The following is an 18,968-nucleotide window of genomic DNA, read 5'->3' on the forward strand; positions in this document are numbered from 1 at the left end:
TAAATTACCCCCAGCTGCCATTATGTCATCCTCTGAGTTGAATTTATGTTCCTTTATTTCCCTGTGGCACTGACCACTCCTTACTGAAAGCGCACGTCACTTTAAATAGCCTCCCCGCCCCTTGGTCTGTCTGCTGCTCCACTACTGTAAACCCTTGAATCAAACCCATTCAATATCCCGGCTCTGCTCTGTCTCTGCAAACGGGAGCAAAACTGCGGGGGGAAAAAAAAAACTATTACAAATTATTTTTCAGTCACGACACAGCTTCGCAAGACTTTTGAGCAACACGACTGGGCATGCATTGAACACACGCAAAGAAGAAAAAGAAAAAGAACCCGCTGGGTATTTTTAAAAACAATTCATCAATATAAGTTTGTGGTTTGTCAAGCTACATATGAAAGTACCTTGGCTGCTAAAGGGGACGAGCCACAGCGACGTTTTGGCGCATTTTGATCGCCGGTTACCTGCCTGCGTCGCTAGGAGATAGTGGAGAGAGGTAAGTTGGTCCAAATTATTTCAGTAACGTTTTCTCATTCCTTAATACTAATCATAGACTTTGCACCAAGCTCATGCTAAGGTTCTATATTTAGACAGAAACGTGGGAGTTCTTTACCCGTTGTGGTTAAACATGAAGGTTTAAAAGGCGTAAAAAAACGTTAAAACAAGACAACCGTCGCGCGATTGAAGTTGGGAAATGAGTTAGCCGCTCTGGAATCAAAGTTTGGCTAGCTGCTAACAACCACCCGTTATCATATTAGCATTCGTCGTGTTTGCTCAGGGATAACAGTCGATTAAAAGAACATTTGCGCGTATAATAGTGACGACAAATGGCTTTGATATCGCATTGAGCAAACATAAAGGAACATATCAAACTTTTTTGTAGTCCACCGACCAAAGTGAAGTCGCTGGCACCGTTTTAACTATGAGAAATACAAATACAAGAGGACATGCGCACACGTCTGTACTCATTAAACACACGGTACAGTGTTAATCTTTAGCTTTATAGAGAACTTGTTCGGGGTTTCATCCCACAGGCTGTTCCGCTATGTCCGGGAGACTCCCCGCTTGCGCCATGTGTCTGCACGCGGCTACTCCTCACGGGTTTTACGCACGGTTTTACGTAAATGGCGTAAAAGAGTGAAATATGACTGCTCAAATGTTACTGTAAGCACGTGACAGTCTAAGTAATAACTCGTGGCGTGACACAAAGTTTAGTGGATTCATCTTAAGGCATTCAGCGAGGCCTAAGTTTTGGTAACGGACCAAATTATTTAGAAATGTAATTTATAGTCTATGGGTATTGCTTTTTTAATTACCTTGGTATTCATTTGGCTGCCTTTAGAAGATAGTAGTAATCAAATTAAAATAGTATGAATTTTAAACTTAACATAAGGATATAAAGCCATAAGTTTGTATTAGGACCAGCGTTGCAGTCATTCAGTAAAAGAGACATGTTTATTGACTGTAGTATTTGAAAGACAGGGAAGGTATATGCCTATTGGTTTAAACAGATGTGGTGTATTTGGATAAGAACACATTTAGCAAAGTTAGTGTCTAGTCGAGTTATGATAGGACTGTGGTGTCCCTGTTGAAGGGTAAGAAGAATTACATTATTAGAATAATCCGCTTCAGAGTTGAGGAAACTGTGGCCAATCCAATAATGGGCCTTAAGTGGGTTACTTTCCATTTGCTGGCTAGACCCTAGTGTTGTCATGATACTAACATTTCAGACTTGATTTCATTTCTAAGGAACAGACTCAAGACTTTCAGCTTTAAATAATAGTATTTTCTTTACTATGTGGTGTTACAACTTTGTACTCTTGCAACGGTTTGTCCAGTTGACAGATTGAAACTTCATCTTTTGCTATGGATCAGACCTGGACGACTGAGGGTTTACGCAGACATCTTTGTAATCCCTCAGTTGTCCAGGTAGGTTCCATAGTGGTCAATGGGCGTATACTAGTCTATGTGTTCTTACTTGTTCTGATACAGCACAAGTTAATTCTAACGCTTTTCAGGAGCTGTTCATTGCTGTCCTGTAAATATGACCTTTTTATTTTGATTCTTGCTCAAATGAGGATCTAGTTTTGATACTAGTTTTTAATATATATCCTAGTATTCGATTTTCGGTACTTTTGACAAGTCTACTAGACATAGATAAGTCTACTGTAATTCACCCATCCAAGTTACCTTTATTTTTTCTACAGTTCATGTCCAAACTGCTATGACGTGAAGTTAAATTAAAAAAGTCTGTCTTAGCCCCAAGTCACTATCTCACAGTTAGCAGCTAGGACCAGACCTGTTCTTTTGACAAATAGCAGACTCTCTACACTCCAGTCAATAACACCATCATCATCACAAACCGCCTCACACTAAAGACCATTTTTACCAAGAGGGACCTGAGACCGGCCCCTGCTCCCTAAAGTGGTTTCCAGTTCACTTGGTTTGACAAAATGTTGAGTGTTCATGGCAGATCAGATAATTCTCCCTTGAATACAGTCCTTGCTCATTTATCTTTCACATTGTTAGACACATGGAATGGAGACGAGAACACTTTGGTTAGTACATTTGTTACTTTTACGTACATTTATTGTTACCTTACTGAATAACACGTTCCCATATTTTATGAAAGAAATGCGACAAACTTGAATAGCACATTCATAATAGAGACACTTTTGGCTTCAATTCCTAGATGGTGTGAAGTTTACTTGTTCTGTGCTTAGTTGGTTTCCTTTTGGTGGTCCTGTTCCTCCATCAGCCTAAATCATGCTCCTTCTGACCGTGTTAAAATCTGAAGATGGGTGGGCAATAGGACAGAAAATTTAATTTCCTCATATTGATCAACCACGGTTTTCAAATCTGTTTTATTTTGTATTATTCAAAGCACTTAAAATGTCTTATTATTTTCCTGAACATAAACATTACAGACTTTAAAGTATTGCTATTTGACACAAAAAATGACAGATTTCTTCCTCCAAAGTCTGTGAAAAGCACTTTTTTACTGACAAAGGTAGACATCTTGGTTAAAAAGATAAGCGTATTTTAGAAATTAGAAATTACTGATTCTTGATTCAAATTAGATCCATTGCACACCACTAGGTCAAATATAACATGCCTCCTTTCACAAATAGATTGCATGGCTCTTGCACCTTGTAGATGAGGTCGTGTGAGTTCATGGTTGTGTGGGGAGCTGCCAGCAATGAAAGATGCTTTGAATTATTCTTCGCCCACCGTCTCCATCTGCTCTCTCTTTCTATCCCTCCTGTCTTTTTCTCTTTCTTCCTCCCTCTGTTTTTGTCTTTCTCTTTCTCTCTCTTCTTTCTGTCACTCTCCCTCCATCTGTCTTTTCTCTCCCCTCCATCTCTCTATCTCTCTCCCTCTCTCCTTCCTTCCCTCCCCTCTCTCTTCCCCTTCCCCCCTCTCTCATCTCTGTCCCGCTGTCTCTCTCTCAGCAGACACTAAATAATAAGTCCCTTGTTTTTGTTTTCATCGTGGGACAAAAATGATCCTTATTCATAACTGTGCAGTGTGCAGGTGTAGACAGCACCGTGTAGCTTTAAGACATTCGTTGCCTCAAATCAATACTCATTTTGCACTAGTTTCCTCTCAGGAGGCTGGGATGACTTTTTGTTTATCTAAAGGAAAGCCTTAATTGAGACAACATTATCCTGAAAAGGTTTTTCTCCTATGAATTGAGTAAATTATTATATATATCTTTAGCAATATATGCAGGAAATTCTCATGTGCAAAAAGAAGTAAATTAATGAAGTATATTATGCTTCACCACATAGATTTTCAATGATTTGTGGGGACACCGACTTGCATTCATTTCCTGGAGTGGAGATTTATCCTAACCTTATATTTGCCTAAACTTAACCTAAACCCTAATTCTAACCTAAATTAACACAAGCCTGAACTTTGAACTATGCGGATGTTCTAATATTGATTGGTTTCCTTCATGGGTAAGTGTTTTTTGGTACCCACTAAGCAAAATATTTCCGTCCCCACCGTTCACTTCTATGACTGTGCACCACTAAACGGGGAGAGAATGAATAATACTATGTAAAGCATCAAAAAATGCCATTGAAATCCAATTTTTAAAAGAAAATATTATTGTTGTCAAAAAAATGTATAGCCTAATACTAAAACTACAGACACCAAAGCTGACCTTTCCTAGTTGAATTATATATATATATATATATATATATATATATATATATATATATATATATATATATATATATATGAATTATAACTGCATAGTAATATTAAAGAAACTACTGAATTTTGTGTGGAAAATTGTGTAGTTATTTTAGTTTTTAATCAAAATGTATTTATTTATTTAATGTTAGTTCCTATATCTAGTGTGTTACATGTAAGCTAATTAGATAGATGAGCTAAATATTCTTAAGTTTACAAAAGTAATGTGCATAGTTTTGCTGTGAAAAACAAGAATATCATATCATGTTTGTAGGATGCTGTCACGGATGAGTGAACTGTGGGCCGACTGGATCTGGTTCCCGGAGGGTCATGGCTGGGCGGACTTTCAGGATCGGAGCGATGGTAAAGTCTTCCCCCAAATGTCCGACCTGTGGACCACCCTCCCCATCGCACTGTGCTTCCTTTTAGTCAGGCCCTTGTTTGAGAGGTGAGTCACACTGCTAACAGTAGAAAAACAGTGCAAACACTCTACCAGGCTTTTACACCCAATTATATGGAGGCTGATGTAATCTCTTTTACCTAGTTCATTCACGCTTCCTGAGTCATTTGATAGCTTTATTATCCATTAGCTGCACCCAAGGACATTCTAGTTTTCCTACATAAGGCCCATTTGAGTAAAAGGCACATATTTAACTATTTGATAATAGATGTATGTAATACATAGAAAACACTCCATGGATATGTTATAACGTGTTAAAATAGCCATAACACAAGAATAGTGTTAAAATTTACTACATCCTTTTTAAGAGTGCATACATAACCCTCTAACCTAATGGCTAATAAATAAACTAATGTATCAAGTGACTTGGGGGGGAAAGTCAACTTCCATAGATTTAGTTGTAAAACTGTTGTGGCAGACCAGAAAAGTTACATAGCTCACCTTTAAATACCAGAAAGGAACCTTTTAACGCAGTAAATTAATATTGTGACGTCTTTGCCCAGAATGTGACGTGAGAGAAATAAACAAAACATATGGAAAACTGTAGTAAAATGTTCTGTCTGCAGACTTTTTATGTAAACCTTTTTCTTGGTCATGATACTGTCTGCTCTACAACAAGTGTACTAAAGCCACATGTTTTGTGTTTTTAGGACAATAGCGGGTCCCCTGGCCGCCCTTCTGGGAGTGAGGGACAAACCCAGAGTCTGTGCCTCTGCAAATCCTACTCTGGAGTCCTATTTCCGCAGCACATCAAAACACCCCTCACAGGTATCCACTGTCCCTGCACCTTTTCAGTACAAGATAAAGGGGAACAGCATAGTGTCTATGTCTTTACTTGCAGTATAATTTTTTTATTAGGCCCGAGCCCCTACAGGGCGTAGGGCCTATTGCTTCCGCAACGATGAGTGCGAAGCACTCATCGTTGCAGACTGTCTTCACGAAGTTGCGCGCGAAGCGCGCAACCTTGCACAGACTCCTGTGTCCTAGCAACCCATGCCGTAGGCATGGGTTTTCATATTTGTTGTTGCTAGCATGTCAGCGTCAACATCGAGTCAATGGGCGAAGCCCATTGACTCGATGTTGACGCTGACATGCGTTAACAGGAGTCAATAGGAGGACTCGTCCCCCATCGCCCCCTGCACAGACTCCTGTGTCCTAGCAACCCATGCCGTAGGCATGGGACATGCATATTTGTTCTTGCTAGCATGTCAGCGTCAACATTGAGTCAATGGGCGAAGCCCATTGACTCAATGTTTACGCTGACGCAGCGCGAAGCGCTCATGTCCCCAAACACACTCCTGACATCGAGCCCTATCCAAGCCCCCATGCCACAGGCATGGGCCATACTTGTTACTGCTAAAATGAATGGAAGTCAATGGGAGGTCAATGGCGGACCCCGACGCCATGGCGAATGACGAGCGCGTTAGCGCTCGTCATTCGCCATTGACCCCACGGTGACGTGGGGAAAGTCGAGAGCTTTCAAAAAACGTATAATATGTGTTTCTAATGTTATCGGATATATTGTTTTTGCTAAAAATATTATTATTATTTTTTTTTTTTTTTTTTTTTAGGCCCGAGCCCCTACAGGGCGTAGGGCCTATTGCTTCCGCAACGATGAGTGCGAAGCACTCATCGTTGCAGACTGTCTTCACGAAGTTGCGCGCGAAGCGCGCAACTTCGTGGCAGCACCGCGACCTTGCACAGACTCCTGTGTCCTAGCAACCCATGCCGTAGGCATGGGACATACATATTTGTTCTTGCTAGCATGTCAGCGTCAACATTGAGTCAATGGGCGAAGCCCATTGACTCAATGTTGACGCTGACGCAGCGCGAAGCGCTCATGTCCCCAAACACACTCCTGGCATCGAGCCCTATCCAAGCCCCCATGCCGCAGGCATGGGCCATACTTGTTACTGCTAAAATGAATGGAAGTCAATGGGAGGTCAATGGCGGACCCCGACGCCATGGCGAATGACGAGCGCTAACGCGCTCGTCATTCGCCATTGACCCCACGGTGACGTGGGGAAAGTTGAGAGCTTTCAAAAAACATATAATATGCCATTATAATGTTATCGGATATATTGTTTTTGCTAAAAATATTATTATTTTTTTTTTTTTTATTCTTCTGCTCTTTGAGCAGTAATTTGACCCCCTGAACATATTCAAAAACTCACCAAATTTTGCCCAAAATTCAGGTCTGCCGAAAAATTTATTTTTTTATATGGTGCATCATTGGGCATAAAAAAATGGCGCGACAGCGCCCCCTGCAAAAGTCAAAATACATTGCGTCAATGGGAGACGTCCCGACGTCAACTTTGGCGTAGAGCCACGAAATTCGGTACACGCATTCTTCAAGTGATGCCCAAAAAAAAAGATTATTATAGCCACGCCCTCGGATGCACCGGAAGTCGACCATCTTGGATTGAAAATTACAAAATGCCGAGTCAGCGTTTTCGCTGACCTCGCATTTTCGTCAACTCCTCTGAAGGCGCTTCACCGGCTGGGCTGAAAATCACTGTACATCATCTAGACAAGTGGGGCATCAAAAGTTATCCAATTTATGATGATCCCATTTACGGTTTCCGTGCGGTGAAGCCGCAAAATTCCATCGGAATTTTTGCAATTTTCAAAAGTCAAAATTTGCTCCCGTTTGCGCATGCAAAGTCCGATTTTGCTCAAATTCGAATCAGTTGTAAAACTTTCCGGCCTAAAGCTACTCATTGTGAGAAAAAATAAATTGGCGCGATAGCGCCCCCTACAGAACATTTAATAAATTTGTATGGAAGGCCAAAAATTTTGTTTTCCCAAATGTTACCAAATTTGACACAAAATTCCATTGGGTCATCCCAATCAATAAAGCCAATCAGACCTATGTCGTCTTTTGCACCGTGTTGCCATGGCGATGCGCCAAACTGCCAATGTTATCCTAATGGGAAACCTCACAATTTTTCCCATTCATGGGAAAAATATTAGTTTCATGGAATAATGTGAAATTTGGCACCATGACTCTTCATGTCATCCTGATCAAAAAAGTCAATCAGACCCAAGTCATATTTTTCACTGGGTTGCCATGGCGATGCGCGAAAGCGCCCATGTTATCCTAATGGGAAAATTTCCAAATTTTCGTACATTTCAAAGTCTTATAATGACTTATTATCGTCAACGACGAACATAAAATTTTGCACAGTGATTCTTCAGGTCGTCCCCGTCAAAAAAGTCCAACGGGCCAAGTTTGTATTTTGCACGGTGTTGCCATGGCGATGCCTGGAAAACCCATGTTTTTGCATTTTGTGCATCAGCACTTCACATGTGTTTTGACTTGTTTGGTGACAAGTGCAGCCCAAAGTCGCAATAAAAAAGGGACAAGTGGCGCGTTAGCGCCACCCACAGGGAGTGCGGGGCCGGCCTAGTGCGAAGCACGGCCCGCGAGGGCCGTTCGATGCCGCTTGCGGCTTTAATTTCTTCTTTCTTCTGCTCTTTGAGCAGGAATTTGACCCCCTGAACATATTCAAAAACTCACCAAATTTTGCCCATAATTCAGGTCTGGTGAAAAATTTATTTTTTTATGTGGTGCATCATTGGACATAAAAAAATGGCGCGACAGCGCCCCCTGCAAAAGTCAAATTTTTGACGTCAATGGGAGACGTCGACGTCAACTTTTTCATACAGCCACCAAATTCGGGACATGCATTCTTCACGTGATGCCAAACAAAAAAGATTATTATGGCCACGCCCTCTGACACACCGGAAGTCGGCCATCTTGGATTGAAAATTCCAAAATGCCGACTCAGCGTTTTCGCTGACCTCGCATTTTCGTCAACTCCTCTGAAGGCGCTTCACCTGCAGGGCTGAAATTCACTGTACATCATCTAGACAAGTGGGGCATCAAAAGTTATCCAATTTATGATGATCCCTATTACGGTTTCCGTGCGGCAAAGCCGCAAATTTCCATCGGAATTTTTGCAATTTTCAAACGTCAAAATTTGCTCCCGTTTGCGCATGCAAAGTCCGATTTGGCTCAAATTCGAATCAGTTGTAAAACTTTCGGGCCTAAAGCTACTCATTATCACAGAAACTAAATTGGCGCGATAGCGCCCCCTACAGAACATCTAATACATTTGTATGGAGGACCGAAAATTTAGTTTTCCCAAATGTTACCAAATTTGACACAAAATTCCATTGGGTCATCCCAATCAATAAAGTCAATCAGACCTATGTCGTCTTTTGCACCGTGTTGCCATGGCGATGCGCCAAACTGCCAATGTTATCCTAATGGGAATCCTCTCAATTTTTCCCATTCATGGGAAAAATATTAGTTTCATGGAATAATGTGAAATTTGGCACCATGACTCTTCATGTCATCCTGATCAAAAAAGTCAATCAGACCCATGTCATATTTTTCACTGGGTTGCCATGGCGATGCGCGAAAGCGCCCATGTTATCCTAATGGGAAAATTTCCAAATTTTCGTACATTTCAAAGTCTTATAACGACATTTTACCGTCAACGACGAACATAAAATTTGGCACAGTGATTCTTCAGGTTGTCCCCGACCAAAAAGTCCAGGGGGCCAAGTTTGTATTTTGCACGGTGTTGCCATGGCGATGCCTGGAAAACCCATGTTGTTGCATTTTGTGCATCAGCACAAATTGACTTGTTTGGTGACAAGTGCAGCCCAAAGCCGCAATACAAAAGGGACAAGTGGCGCGTCAGCGCCACCCACAGGGAGTGCGGGGCCGGCCTAGTGCGAAGCACGGCCCGCGAGGGCCGTTCGATGCCGCTTGCGGCTTTAATTTTTTTATTATTATTTTATTTGGTCATTTTGAAAGTTACTTAGAGTATAACTAACTGATTCCCTGGACAGAAATAATAATAATAAATTGTACTATTAAAACCTAATCCAGCTAGTACTAACATTATTGGACTGTAAATCATGGCTGCAATGTTAATTGCAATAGACTCAAGATTGCTGGCTGCCAGGTAAGCCAGGTTTAAATTTCTTGCTTTATTTTGCTGTCATATGAGATGTACAGAGGGGATTTTGGATATCTTATTTAGTATTTTAAATATTAAAACATGTTTCGTTGCAGAGTGGACAATTTTGTTGTTTCCCCATAAAAGCTTGCATGTTAAAGGACCAAAACTGACCTCTACTTGCCTAGAGGGTCTCGCCTTAAGTACCATAATTTTCCTCTACAACCACAAAATATCCTGTCTTATTCTACATAAAAGCTGCTAACCCTCTAGTTTAGATCTGTACAAACATGTTCTGAAATGTGAATCTTGTATTAGTTTGTCAGTTCATATTTCATATGTTTGTCAATTGTTTTGGTTGTGTTTAAAATGTGACCTTTGAAAAGCATCTTACTGTTAAAACAAATGGTAAATCTAAATGCAATCTCAATACTTGTCCGAAAAGTAGTAATTCGATATTTTTCCCAAATCGTTCAGCCCCAATACAAATGGTGAATAAATTATAATTTAACACACTATGGTGTCCTAATATCTAATATCCTAATATCTGGTGACCTATTGTCTGTCCTGGAGATTGTGTTGAAGTTGCCTCTGTGTCGTGTCTTTTGTCCACAGAGCTCCCTGGAGAGATTAAGTAAACAAACAGGTGTCTCAGTGCGACAGGTCCAGAGGTGGTTCAGGCGCCGGCGAAACCAGGACCGTCCTAGCAAAGTCAAAAAGTTCCAGGAAGCCAGGTACTTTTAGTAATCTTGAACAACATTTACACTATTTATCCATGCATCATTGCATGGTATGTCTCATATCCTGGGTTTCAGATGAAATTACAACATGGTATTGGTCTGTGGTATTTAAAGGTCCTATATTGCACAGAATATGAACAATGGTAACAAAGTCCAACCCAGGTGTATACAAGAAAAACCTGCTCTCATCTCAATTAAAGGCTCATTATGCTGTTGCCTCCTCAAAAACATACCTGGAGGTGTGTTTTGTTCCATTCACATATGTTTGAGTAATCCTTAATTGTTAGTCTGTCTACAAAACGCATGCTCAAAATGTTCTGTTCCCCCCGTGATGTCATGAGGCGTTGGTTTTCATCTTAACAGCTACCTTTTACCTTTTGTTCAGTGGAGATTAGCAGTTCCAGGGCTGAAGTCTTCCAAATGATTCTAGTGAATGTATTACCACATGACATCATTAGGTGGAACAGAGTAACTTCTGTCTGAAAGATAACAGCCTAAATATGCATGGTTTGTGTGTTAAACAAGTGTGAATGAAACACAATGTTTGTGATGAGGAAACAACATCATAACACAGATCAGAAAATAGCATAATATGAGCTCTTTAACTGAGATGGGGACAGGTTTGTTACCAATGTTCACAATGAATATGTTAACATTTCTGGATTTACCTTTGGGATATTTCTTATGAAAATGAGAAAGTACTGTTGTTGCCTTTGCCTTGTCTTGAGTTCCACTGTTTCAGGAAACAGTACATCTCAACAAAGGTTTCAAAGGTAAATTAATAAAAAAATATTTGGCCAACATCTGAAAGTGCTGACTTGGAGACTGAGCTAGATTAGTACTGCCCTAATTTTACCCTGAACATGCCATAGACCTGTTTACTTCTGGTCTTTATGATCTATTGTTCTCAACTTTTGTTACAGTTGGAGATTTACTTTTTACCTTGGTGCTTTTTTTGCTGGACTGGCTGTACTTGTTGATGTGAGTAAAGCGCTTGTCTTGTTATACTTTAAAATTTATTATAATCATGAGAAAGAATTTTATTTAATACTTATATTACCTCAAGTGAACTTATTTATGATGTAATCTTTGCGTTCACTATTATTTATACGTTTACATTATGTTTCCTGTGCCTTCAGAAACCATGGTTTTATGACCTGAAGCTAATGTGGGAAGACTTTCCAAAAATGGTATGTCAATGCTTTTGTCGCAGTTATTTACTAAATATCAGAGGTGATTTAGAGTGGGTTTATTTTATAGTAGGTAGAGCATGTTTTTACTGGCTAAATCCTGCTGTAGTCCTAGTTTAGCTCTGATAGAATCCTAGATTGGTTGTAGATCTTTAGTCTTGGTTTAGTCCTGATGTTAGCTCTGGTTTAATCCCAGATTAAGTGCAGTTTGCCTACCTGGTACTGGTGTTTCAATTTTGAGAATTTTTAAGTTTGGAGCCTATCTTTAATAGGCATAATCTTGTAACTGTAATTTAATCATATTTATTAATTCAAAACAATTATGCAAATCGAATTAATTTTCTCATTTTCAGCCTCTGCTGCCCTCTCAGTACTGGTACTACATGATTGAACTGGGATTTTATATCTCACTGCTTTTTAGTGTGGCGTCGGATGTCAAACGAAAGGTAAGAAGATACTCAGTCCAAGTAAATGAATCCATCCATTATGACACTTAGCGGCTGTAAAACGTTTCTAACGAGGCTGATGCATTGTGTTTTCCATTAACACACTTTATAAACAATACAAAGGATAAAAAGGCTTGAGCCGCCAGAGCTGTTTATATCAATCATTCTATCAATCAATCTTTTCCAAGTATGGCGATTTATATATACATTTATTTTTACACACACACACACACACCCCTACATATATATATATATATATATATATATATATATATATATATATATATATATATATTATATATTATATATTATATATTATATATTGAACTTGTAGTATACAGCTTGTAGTGATTCTGGTTCAGTTATATTATAATGCATTTTTTGTTATATGGTATAGTTGTATGGTCCCAAAATCTGCAAGATCACACCACTTTGTTTATCAGTATTAAGTTAATACGTCACTGTTTTTCTCATCACACACTGAACCATTGACCATTTTCAGTTTTGTATAAATTGGACTTTCACACCTCTGAACCCTGTGAGCTCTGGTTTCATAACTGTACTTCTGCAGATAATCCCTTAAATCCAAGCAACACTTATTTTATGTGCTTTTTCCAATTGCTCCTTGTGGGTCAAATCTAGTCTATAATCCCAAAGTGTGTTTTATAACCTCATTGTAAGAGAGTTTATTTTTATCTAACCTCTCAAAATGCACTGTGGCAGAAGATGATTAAAGTTAATAATTTGTAAATATGTCAACTATTTGATCATTTACAGCCATGATAAGAAATGATTGTGGAACCACTAATGACGCAAGTCTTTTGCTGTACAAAGTTAGATTTTGTTTTAGTCTTGGCTTAGACCTGGTTCAATTCTGGATCTGATCTGGTGTCAGCCACCTGCTTCACTCTGTAGTGAGTGCTGTTTTTTGTTTTGTTTTTTTCTTTTTAAGGTTCCACATTATGGCATTAAACGTTTATATATAGAGAGAGGATTTATTCAATTATGGGAGTAAATACCTTGAAAAAACATTATATGAGCAGGATCAGGGTTACTGAACTAGCTTCTGTATTTTCTGTGCACTGCAGGATTTCAAAGAGCAGATTGTTCACCACGTGGCCACTATCTCCCTCATTGGTTTCTCGTGGCTTGTGAACTATATTCGGGCCGGGACTCTCATCATGTTGGTGCACGATGCAGCTGATTATCTTATGGAGGTGAGACTCTGTAAGAATGCAAGGAAAATATAGCTCTCCTTCAGGATGAATGAAATGTGCAAAATAGATACATACACACACACACACACACCCCCACACACACCCACACCCCCCCCCCCCCCCCCACACACACACACACATACACACCATATTAATCTCATCATAAAACTTTCCATAGACAATAGTTTATTCTTAAATTATTTTTTTGTATTTTCTTGTTACATTTAAGCCTTTTTAGACTGTTAACTTTTACGAGAATATTTTTTTCTTTTTCTGATGTTGTGATTGACACAGTTCAAGATTAGCATGCAACGTTCTCTCCTGCTAAATCAGTCTTTAATAAATCTAATCTAGTACGTAGATCGGGAATGTATATGGTATTCATTGTAAACAGAAATATGTATCTAAAGCGGCTTAACAGAAACGCTTCTAAATGGCAGACCTCGTGAACACCTTATAAATCTTACATAATCTTCAATGAGTGGCATACTTCACTTAAATTTGTCAAACGACAGGATTCTGTGTAGGCAATTCTAATTTACTAAGATATACTGTATAATTAACCAGCTCTTGCTAATTTAATTACTGTGGTTACCTTTCATAAAAGTGCCCTTCTCCACACAGTGCCCAGTAGATGCTTCAGTTATAATCACCTTTTGGTACGGATTTAAATCAATTTAAATAAAAAATGAGCGATTAGACTGGTTGTTTTATTCATCCTAAGGGAAATATAAGAGTGGCACAGTAGTCGCATAGTACTAGATGCACTATACAGATGAGTGAGATTCAGTGATGTAAAGGGAAAATGGGACAGCTTTAATTTTATGGTTTGATTAGCATCTTAATTACATTGAAATTGTAAACATTTTTTAAAGTGTAAATTACCACTATATAAAAACTATTCTGTTGACCATATTTGCTTAATTCCTTATGAATATAGAGAATTAATTATTTTATAACCACACTGATTACTAAACTTTTAGTGTTGGTCTAAACTCTTATTATGTGTAATTTATAACTGTACGCTAAATTCTTGTCTTTGTTTGGTCACAATTTACATGTAGTCGAAGTACTTTGCAGAATAAGAAAGACAAACAAATCGAAACATAAATAATCAACATAAAATGAACATTAAAAGAAAAGAGTGCTGAATTAAAACCTTTCAGTCATATGCACATCTAAACAGAACTGTTTTGAGCCTGGATTTAAACATTGTCAAAGTAGAGGCCTGTCTCACATCATCAGGAAGAATGTGCCAGATTTTAGCTGCATAAAACTGAAACGCTGATTCCCCATGTTTAATCCTGATTTTGGGCACCAGCAGGAGGCTGGTCCTTGAAGTCCTCAGAGTGTGAGATGGTTCATATGGCACAAACATGTCAAAGATGTACTTTGGTGCAAGACCAGAGAGAGAGGCTTTGCACAAGCAGAGCTGCTTTAAAGTCTATTCTCTGAGCCACAGGAGCCAGTGCAGAGACCTGTGCTCGTACTTCCTGGTTCAAGTCAGAACCCGAGCAGCACCGTTCTGGATGTAGTGCAGCTGTCTTATCGCTCATTTGGAGAGACCAGTGAGCGGGCCGTTACAGTAGTCTTTCCTACTGAAGACAAACACAGTCTCTCCAAGTCTGGTTTAGACAGAATACCTTTGATTTTTGCAGATGGTAAAAAGCTGCAGATGTTATTTATTTGATGTGATTGTTAAAGTTCAAATCTGAGTCAACAAAATTGTTGTTTTGTTAGATCTACCTCAGGAGGTTAATCTATACTGTTCTGTAAAAAACAAACCAATACTATTTACCATAGTTCCAATTTACTGTACTGCCCCCTGGTGGATGCTAGTATCAAGTATGCCTGACATATGACTTTGTAAAATTCTTTTTCTTGTCCTTTTTCCCCTAACAGTCAGCCAAAATGTTCAACTACGCGGGCTGGAAGAGGACATGTAACCTCATCTTCACTGTGTTTGCAGCGGTCTTTATCATCACTCGCCTTGTCATTCTGCCCTTCTGGTAAATACAGTGACGGTGACTCAGTGAAATGGTTACAAATTAAACTTTGGCACAACCATTATCAGGAAGCAGGGGAGAGACTTCAAACATGATTCAAGCGAAATTTTGAAATATTCAAACCAACAATTATTATAATTCTGTAAAATGAAATTATGCTAGTGATGATCTCAACAATATATTAGTATTAGACTAGCAAGTATTTGGATATCCATGTCAGTAACCACAATTTTAAGAAGGTGGTGGACAATTTTGTCTTTGCTTATGACATGAAGAGCCTTATTTTCGTCTTTGTTTAATGTTTACTAATATATATTTAGCCCAGATTATCTGAAAATATTTTATCAAGAAATATCTTTAAAAGAGAGAGAAAGACATGTAATTATATACGGATATATACGCAAATTACGATAGAGTAACTAAGCTTTAAATGGCTTTCTTTGATCATTTGTATACCTATTTTCGTAAATATTCATAATTGTCCAAATAATTTTCTATCTTATTAAAAGTTTACAGAGCAGAAGCATCATTCATTTGATACAACAACACTCGCTAACAATCCTGAAGATGACAGTAGATGCTCTGTCCCCCTGTGAAAGGCCCTTTGATGGGGGGTGAGGGGGGGCGTAGGTGGTCTTTCTGACTGGTTTCTCTGTTGTGTCCCGGGACAGGATCATTCACACGACATGGGTGTACCCTTTGACCCTGTACCCGCCTTTTTTCGGGTTCTACTTCTTCAACGGGCTGCTGTTTGTGCTCCAAGCACTGCATGTCTTCTGGGCCGCCCTCATTATCCGAATGGTCATGAAGTTCCTCCCTGCAAATGTATGTACATCACATGCACTCAACAAGGACACTGACTGACTGACTAATTTAAATCTCTGCTCAAATTAGGTTAAATATTAAATATTATCTTGCATTATCATACAATTATAATATATTCTTTTAAGATGTTTCTACTCAGCTTTTTATATATTTTTTTTTATTTGAATCCCTACTCTAATAAGCTTGATTATTACATGTAATCTTCACAATGTGATCTTTATACAAGTCTAAAAAGCAATTCCAAACACACAAGCAAAAAATAAAGGGATATTAACGGAATATGTCTAAAATAAATATGTACCAATTTACAGGCTTTTATAAGTTCTCACAAGACTAAATATATACGGTAGTTCAAGAGGTGTAGACGGAAAGTGCAATGCAGTCATTTTAATGGAAGAACATAAACATGAATGAGGTAGGCCCAGGTTTAGCATTAGTATTGTTTATGCTAATTTAAAGGTTACCTGTAAGCCACAATTGATCACCAGTTCACAATCTGAGCCTGATTTCAAGTTAAGGAATCAATGAACACTAGATGGCAGTGTGGCAATATCAATCTTTCGCAACCAAATGCCTATGTGTATTTTCTATGTTGTTTACAGTGAAAATGCTTGATAGAACTATGATTTCAATTTTAAGTTTATATATTTAGCTTTATTATACCTAATTTTGAAATTGACACTAAGCTAGTCATGTAACTTTCCAGCATCAAACTAGTCTTTTTAAATAGTCACATTTGACATTGTGTTTGTAGAAATGTGTAAAATATTTCCTTAACAGTTTGCTATGTAACTTTGGAAAGGCCTTGAAACAGCTTGTGTCTGTGGAGATGTTATTGCTTTATTGCTGGAATAGAGATCGACCGATGGGTTTTTTTCCACGCCCGATGCAATACCGATTGTTTAGAATACAAAACAATCAAAGGCCAATAAACTCTGCCGATGTTTATGGCCAATATGTAGGACTGATTTTTATTATTTCCCCCAAATTATGTAATTAAAATTTAGTACAAACCCTAAACCTTTTTTTACCTCAAACAATAAAGCTGTGTGGACATGTTTTAAATTTCTGTCTCTTTGGATTAAAGTGTTCATATAAAGGCAACAAAATGAAATATCGGCCTGTGCTGGAGATTTAAAGCTGATAGCCGATACTCTAAAATGTCCAAATATCGGCCCAATTTACCAGCCAACCGAGTGTTTTTATTGCTAACAATATAACTTGGGCCAACTGAGGTCACCTGCTTGTCTCCATGGAGATCAGTTTAATGCCATACTCTTGAACAATCCTGGCAAAGACATCTCCATAACATCAAACAGGTGGCACCAGAAAGTTACATAGTGCAACTTTAAAATGTGTTCATCTTAATTTTCCTTTTAACTACCATACTGTAACCAAATTGTATTTTTGTGGTTTCCAGCAAATTGTTGAAGACGAGAGGAGTGACAGGGAGGAATCCGAATCTGAGGAGGAGAACGAAGTAATCAAAGAGAAATCCACAAACGGACATGTGCAGAACGGACACATTCCCCTCAACAACAACCACCGGAAAATTGACTGATGGTTAGTTAGTTAGTTAGTTAGTTAGTTTATTCAGACACACACAGAAAATAAATAAAACATTGTCACAGTCACATACACATATATAGAATTTGTTCATTGTGTCTGAAAGGCATAGGCTGAAGCAAAGCTTATTTATGCCTGCCTGAACTGAACTGATGGGACAGAGAACAGGAGAGGACGAGAGATTCCCTGCTTATGGTCTGAAAGCCAAAGATTTGAAACATGGCACTTTTTAAGAGGACAAAACAGCACATTAACAATATAAAATATCCAACATTTTGAAGAGCCGATCTTGTACTGTTTTGCCTTCTCTGTTCTGTTCTGCCAATATTTTGTGCTCTCGACCAAGTTGGCACAGCTCTGATCATTTCATATAGCTTTTGATTTGTTACTGGAATTTAAGTTAACATGTTCAAAGTAAGAGTTTGTTGATTTTAAAAAGTACTAAGCTGAGTAACAAACTTTTATGGACAATGATACAGTTGCAGTAAGCAGTTTAACAGCTGTGCTGCATAAATATTTAGGATTTTTATTTCCAAAATACATCTGTTTTGACCAAGAAAAGGTTGTAGCAGTAAAAAATCTGTTCTTTTGTCAATTGGGACATTTTGCCATACGACCCACATTAGGCTACCTTTACTAGTTTTAAGTTTATTTTTAAGTGTTTTTTATGTTTGCAATTGAATCGGTGATTCAAAGTTGGGAGCAACTTATGTAAAAAACAACCTAATTGTTCATTGATTCATTACTAGCTGGAAAAGTCTGTACCATTTCAATAGCAGTGTTGCTTTCACATGCACTTTAAGTTTTATAAACAACAATAATATTTCAGCAAGGCACTGCTGTATGAATATAGTAGCTCAAATTATCCATATCATTTTTAGGACGATACAAATTTAACATTGCATTTTCTATTGAGATGTTTCATCTTATAGGTTTTGACTTGTTTTGTAAAATTATGTAAATTTGATTTCAAATAAGGAAATCATTTTGCCAAAGTTAAGTTTACATTGCCTAACTATATTTAAAGTGCCTTCCAATTCAGTTTAGTACTTCATAATACTCACTGTAGCCTCTAACTTGGATCACCTGCCTCCGACTGAAGTGCTTCCAGTAATGTTTATTTTTATTGTTCAGATGTAATATTCAAAACTAAATGATAAATAATTCAGTCTGAAGTCTTTTGTTATATTTTATGGATAATTGCCTATTTTATGTTATATTACCGCTTCATGAGGAGAAGCAGACAGTAGCATTTATACAAAGATAAGGTAGAAAGGTTTCAAAGTTAATCCTTTGGATACTGTTTTTGATATCTGAGCTAAGTAAGTCCTGCCATAAAGAGATG

General features: G+C 38.3%; 1 protein-coding gene across 2 annotated transcripts; it reads left to right on the forward strand.

Annotated features, from left to right (window-relative positions):
- Window positions 1-137: 137 nt before the first annotated feature.
- On the forward strand, window positions 138-18,744 carry cers2a (ceramide synthase 2a). 2 transcript variants are annotated; one of them, XM_055225284.1, is made up of 12 exons: window positions 197-496; window positions 4,475-4,648; window positions 5,311-5,428; window positions 10,249-10,367; window positions 11,297-11,354; window positions 11,513-11,563; window positions 11,917-12,009; window positions 13,098-13,226; window positions 15,129-15,235; window positions 15,904-16,057; window positions 17,478-17,628; window positions 17,787-17,983. In XM_055225284.1, the coding sequence occupies exons 2-11, from the start codon at window positions 4,476-4,478 to the stop codon at window positions 17,616-17,618; spliced, it is 1,143 nt and encodes a 380-aa protein (XP_055081259.1). In that variant the 5' UTR covers window positions 197-496; window position 4,475; the 3' UTR covers window positions 17,619-17,628; window positions 17,787-17,983. The 2 variants fall into 2 exon arrangements, with proteins under 2 accessions (XP_055081260.1, XP_055081259.1); XM_055225285.1 differs by having other exon boundaries at window positions 138-496; window positions 17,478-18,744.
- The last annotated feature ends 224 nt before the right edge of the window (window positions 18,745-18,968 follow it).

This window comes from Periophthalmus magnuspinnatus, chromosome 11 (genome assembly GCF_009829125.3).
Source record: "Periophthalmus magnuspinnatus isolate fPerMag1 chromosome 11, fPerMag1.2.pri, whole genome shotgun sequence".
Taxonomy (NCBI): domain Eukaryota; kingdom Metazoa; phylum Chordata; class Actinopteri; order Gobiiformes; family Gobiidae; genus Periophthalmus; species Periophthalmus magnuspinnatus.